The sequence below is a fragment of the Crinia signifera genome, chromosome 8 (genome assembly GCF_055691185.1).
Source record: "Crinia signifera chromosome 8, ASM5569118v1, whole genome shotgun sequence".
Classification (NCBI taxonomy): Eukaryota; Metazoa; Chordata; class Amphibia; order Anura; family Myobatrachidae; genus Crinia; species Crinia signifera.
This window is the reverse complement of record NC_139224.1, coordinates 172,083,752-172,089,751: the sequence shown is the minus strand read 5'-3', so window position 1 is coordinate 172,089,751 and position 6,000 is coordinate 172,083,752. Positions and strand designations below refer to the sequence as shown.

At 42.8% G+C, this 6,000-nt stretch overlaps 1 protein-coding gene across 1 annotated transcript in view; it reads right to left on the bottom strand.

Annotated features, from left to right (window-relative positions):
* Nucleotides 1-3,157: 3,157 nt before the first annotated feature.
* The window catches only part of MSH4 (mutS homolog 4), a 93,914-nt gene continuing 91,071 nt past the window's right edge, over nucleotides 3,158-6,000 (bottom strand). The window contains 3 exon segments of the mRNA XM_083158254.1: nucleotides 3,158-4,619; nucleotides 5,255-5,343; nucleotides 5,425-5,599. Coding sequence (XP_083014380.1) covers nucleotides 4,428-4,619; nucleotides 5,255-5,343; nucleotides 5,425-5,599 — 456 coding nt within the window. The 3' untranslated portion in view covers nucleotides 3,158-4,427.

The following is a 6,000-nucleotide window of genomic DNA, read 5'->3' as shown; positions in this document are numbered from 1 at the left end:
GATGGGGACCCTAAAGGTCTCACAATAATGGGGATCGAACATATCATGAACACTAAAAGGGGGGGAGATCGATTTAAAAAGCTCTGCTTGGCAGAGACAGCGTGGATCTTTAAATTAGAAACATTGAGCCCACAAGGCTTAAATGAGGCTCTAGATTTTTCCTGTATTGATTGAATGATACCAAATTAATTATATGTATTTCCCATAGTACTACGTTCACTGAATAAACTAATCTGTGTGGAGTTGAGTGACAGGAGTTCTACTAGAGATACGCACAAATTGTGTGATGTCCCTGGTTTGCAGTTCTCCCTTACCCCACCTCACACAGACTTATTTTCCCCAAATCATTGAAATGTTGAATATAATTATAATTGTAAGTCCATATACATACAAAATAAAATAAAATAAAATAAAACAAACATATAACTTAATATAATCAAAGGACATTGTATGTGAAACTTAAAGTTTTTAATATATATTTTATTTGTAATATTTCTTTCTATTTCCTTGGGTCTAAATAGACATAAATCTCTGTGACGACATATGTCGATAGGATACTGTCGACAGAATGTGAAGCTTACTTTATAGGCTTCTTCTGTAGGCCACATCTGGCTAAATCATATGAACTAGATATACAAGTATAATACCCCAGTTCTACACTTAGATATATAATATACTTTTTGTTATAAATGATATATTCTGATATGATACTAATGTGATATGGATAAATGTGAAATATATTTTTTGAATAAATTTATGCGATGTGTAGTTTGCTGCTATACTTAAAATATAGAAAAATATTCTGTCCATACACACCTGAATTTAGACGTAGATGTACTTAGTATTATTAGTGTTACCATTAATTATTATATTTTTATATTTATCACTTTACTATTGATCCTCAATTTGTGTTCAGCTCCTTATATGCGGTTGAATAGTATAGCTTCTAAGATATATAATAACATAATTGTACTTTCAATGTATCTAACAATGTTGATATATAAATATCTACTCATACTTCTCTCTCGTTGCTACTTGAAATAATTAGGTGACTTTTCACCTCTATATCTTGCAACTGTTCTCTCACTTAAATGAAAATAGCTAATTAACTCTCTTGCACGTTAAAAGAAGATTCTCTTGATGATAAGTGAAATTTGTTAATCACTCCCTTAACGGAGAATATTGTGATATATAGATAGCGTTATATTGTATCATTCTGGACGCGCTTGTTTTTTTATGTTTTTTTACGTTTAGTATTTAATTTAATGATTGCTTCCAATTGAATTAGCCCTTTAAATAAAGCTCCCACACAGTGGGTCAGTACTTGTCTTGAAAAAGTTCCCGTCTTGTGAGGGTACGAAACGCGTTGACGCACTACAGACGTGTCTCCAAGGCTCCTCCTTTGACTCAGCTCCCAGCCGCACATCTGACTTCAAGTGTTTGCCGCTAATTCCAAGTCGGCGTCTCACGCGGCCACCGGCAGTTTGCCAACCTAGCTGCCACTTCCAACAAGCTCCGATGAGCATCTGCTATTTAAACTGTGACCGTGTTAAGTCCCTCGGACCACCTTCTAAAGGACCACAGGCTACTAACATCACGGAGCGCTACTGAGCGCAATTATCACAGCCGCTTTTCACACAGCGTTTCCCGGCCGCTTGTCTCTGCCTCCTGGAGGGATATCTGGGTTGAGCTAAACAAACATCTATTTGGCTCCCCACGACCTACAACCATCCGGGTGAGAAAAATTATCCTATTTCACAAATAAGAACTGCCTTACCACCTAGTGCATGTCCGTTTACATGCTAATCTGGCATTCATAATTCATGACTGTATATTATTGCGCATTATCCATTTTCCTGGAACTGAGCTAAAACCCATTATTGGGAATATATCCTACCTTGGAGACACCCCACTATTCAAGATTTATTTTTAATATATATTTTTATATATATTTTAGTGTTATTGTATATGTATATGTATATGTGGTTGAATAATAATTTTTTACATTTATAAAATAATAATTTCTACAAGCGTGTCCAGTTTCATTCATTTCTGGTCATACCCATATTTGACTTGGAGTTTTTAATTTATTTACATCCAGCAGCGCAATTGTGTTGATTCCCCCCCCCCTTATAGATCTCACTTTGAAGTAAAACCCCACCAAAATCTAATTCTCTCTGCACATGTTACATCTGCCCCACCTGCAGTGCACATGGTTTTGTCCATCTAAGAAGGATTTTGTCAGAAAGAGTGAACTAAAATAAGGCCCCAAATGTGATAGGTTGCGAGATGCAGACACAGGCGCGATTCTGGCCAGTCTGTCTTTATTGTTAAATCGTCAATAATTTAAACTATTTGTCCCTATAAGAATACATGCAGACTTGGCAGAATGGAGCACATGAATGCATCTCACAGATTATTATACAGGTCCCTGGAGTGCTATAACTGATACAGTGGCGTAACTACTGTTAGGCAGCCCCAGCAGCCGCTTGGGGGAGCAAGCAGCAGCGGGGTCTGTGTGGGCGCCGGCACCCGCTCGACGCACTGACATGCTGCTGTCCACTGACTGAGCACCAGAGGCGAGTCAGCCGCAGCGCGGGTGCAGCCATGGCAGAGAGACGACAAATCCCCCCACTGATTCAATTGACTGTACACAGGGCCGGCTATTGGCTACTGTGTACAGGATGGGCGGATGGGGGGGGGGGGGTTGGCACCACAAACTTTTTGGCAGGGGGGAGCAAAATTTATAGTTACGCCACTGAACTGATATCATTATATGGTGTATCTGCTATGCAGCCTGCATTGCCCTTATAACGGCTAAGTCACAGGTGCACGGGCTGCTCTCTGTAACACGTTGGGTACTGCTGCAATGTATCCGCCAGTCTGGTAATGTAACATGATGTATAATCTGATAAACGGCATCTCCTATTTCTTATCCGCATATTCCATGATCTTCTAGTAAGCAGATACATTGACGGAAACTGGCCCGGTACGTTCCACCACTAGAACTATGTTGCGCTGACAACTAGCGGGATCATGTTCCGTGAGTCTCGGAAGCGCACAGGGAAGAACAAGCTTCCAGATAATCACGTTCCTGCAGCATCCAATACTGAGGGAAGGTTTAACAAAGTGATTAAAATCTAGGAAAGTGACAGAATCAATTTACAACTTATTTATTGTATAACGGAACTCAAACATGGTATTTAGCGACAAAATATGAGTTTGTAAGTAGCACAATGCATTTGGGTACAATGGCAAAACAGCTAGAACATGACCTAGAACGGAGTATCCATCCTATAATCCTGACATTGCTAAATAATTTATCTCGTAATAAAAACAAATATATCTGCAAATGCCGAGACTACGTAAATAACTCCCAAGACTTTAACAAGAACTCCGCCCAAAAACGAACCCATTATTCTAGAAAATATAATTGTAATTAAATTCCCATTCCCACATACATGTATCCCTTATTTTAAGGACTACATCCACCTGTTGTGGACATCATGGTAGACCATATACCTTCATCTTCTGTTCCATTATACAAGACCCCACCATCACCACGGTGTCCCCCTGATGGGACAGGCGTCCATCTCTCGGTAATAGAACTATATACACGGAGTGACTGACACCTGCGAGGTCGGCAGATAGCGTCAGCAGAGATCAGATGTGCACAGAGCGCACTTGTTATTAAGAAGGAAAAAGATGAGACCTTTAAATGTTCTCATTTCATCTGGAGAGTAAATGTCTCAGCTCTAGGTGCATTTCCCAAAGGTCAGAGCAACATGAAGGACCTGATGTGAGCATTGGAACTGTAACAGCAGCACAGAGTATTTCATTTTCCTCTAACAATCTGTGTGCCAATATGTTGTAGAGTTTGAAGTGGGAGTGGCTTTGCCAACAAGTAGCCAATAAGAGCAGAGGCCAATTACCTGCCACCCCCAAGTGGTGTAAAGCTTTGTCTCTGGGGACTGCCGATAATTCAGCCACCAGCAGGGGTAGCCAACTCCAGGCCTCAAGAGCTACCAACAGTTCCTGTTTTCCGGACCAACTCGCTGGAGCACAGGTTACTAACCAAATGCATTTTAAAAAGATCCACAGGTGGAGCTAATTACTTCACTTGTGATGAGACCTGGAAAATGAGGACTGGAGTTGGTTGCCCTTGCATTAGACCGTCCAATCCCATATCCCCAGGTAACGGCATTGTCGCTGATTCATGTGTGTTAGAACATGTGCAAGAATGCAAAACATCCCTATGAAGCACAGTCTGCGGGCTGTGAGAATATTCAGTATGGAACATTAGATCGGACCAAGAAACGCGTCAGTAGAGAACGAGCTCGGTCTATTAGTGACCACATGGGTCCCAGAATCCTTTTACCATCACAAATGACTGGTATCACGTTGGTCGCCGCAGAGCTATGCGCCAGTCACTGGGTGGCTTCGGGAGGTAGCTGGTCTGCTGCGGCACAGTCAGAGGAGTATTTCTGTTTCAGGTGTTTCAGGTAAGTTCTCAGACTGTCCGAGTCCAGCCGGGAATTCCGGGCAGCCTGCACAAGCCTCAGGGATAAGTGGTAGGCTGCCATCTGCCTGGCGCTCTCCATGGTGCTGCTCTGCTTCCGCTGTTGGGAGACATGAGAGGGGAAATAGTTTTCACACCAGCTGCACTGCTCACACGTGCAGCACAGCGACACAATGGACAGCATTGCTGCCTCACAGTCACAGTGCAGGCGTCAGTGGTCTGGACAAGAATGCTATATCAGAGGAGTTTGTATGTTCTCAGCGATCATTTACTACTATGCATGTCTGAAAACCCCTGCGGCGCATGCGTTTCTCTGACTGTACCCCGTACACTGGTGCGTCCAGGATCGCTGGCATAAGAAATGGTATGTCAAACCTATGGGAATTCCTGGCTGGGGACAGGGTGATGGGAGATGGTGAGAGCGATGATGGCGGCTTACAACCACTGGTGATTTACACCTTCCATGGCCGATGTTAGTGGGCGTCACACGTTCTATTGCACACAAGTACAAAAGGCCAGAGAGGTAACCGGTATTTACATATTACATGTAACCGCGTCCGCCTCTGGACCCTTGTAACTGTCATTCCCTTTATATGTACAGTACGTTCCTATAACTGGGTCTAATGTAATAATCTAGTTACCTACTGCTTCATTTGGATAAAATGTATCATATATATATATATATATATATATATATATATATATATATATATATATATATAGTTGGGCACATACCAGGACCTTGTCTGCCACCAGCTGTGAGATTTCGTTGGCATCCTTCATTACGGAGGGCGGTAAGGATGAAAGTGATGCAGCTTTCAGGCCTGGAACATGAAGATGATGGTGAAAGAACAGAGTAAACGCGGATAAGGTGAGGGAAGGGAGATGAAAGGATTTGCCATTACCGTAATTCCGCTCCTTGGTGCAGCCCTTTGATAGTAAGTAGGTGTAAGTGATGGACTCCTCGTCCCCCGATCTGTCCCCCACGTGCTTCACTTCAAAGTGAAAGTTTTCTACATTCGGATAGATTGTACCGAGGTGGCATAATTCCAGGAAATGGGTCGCAAACAGAGTAAATGCCTGGAATGATAACACACAGTACCGGACATATATGTATATATGTATGTATGTATGTATGTATGTGTGTATGGTATAATGGGGCATTCATATTGAACTAAAATCTTGTCAGGGCCATATTACAGGGTGGGGAGTCTCGACTCATACAGGAGCTGCCGGGTTTCTGGAACTCCGTCATATTTAGGGGTTCCGCCTCCCAGAGAGGAGCAGGAGGGAGGTGAAAGGGACGGGGCCTGGTGAATCACATTATTAAACCCCGCCTCCAGTATCGGTTTTACCTATGGGCTGCAGCCCCCCCCAGGTGAAATCCGCCACTGTGTAAAGCCAGATGCAGTCTGTGAGACTGCACTGTCCTTACTGTGACTGGCTTCCTGTTGGACGTCTGACCTGCCAGTCACCAGGGC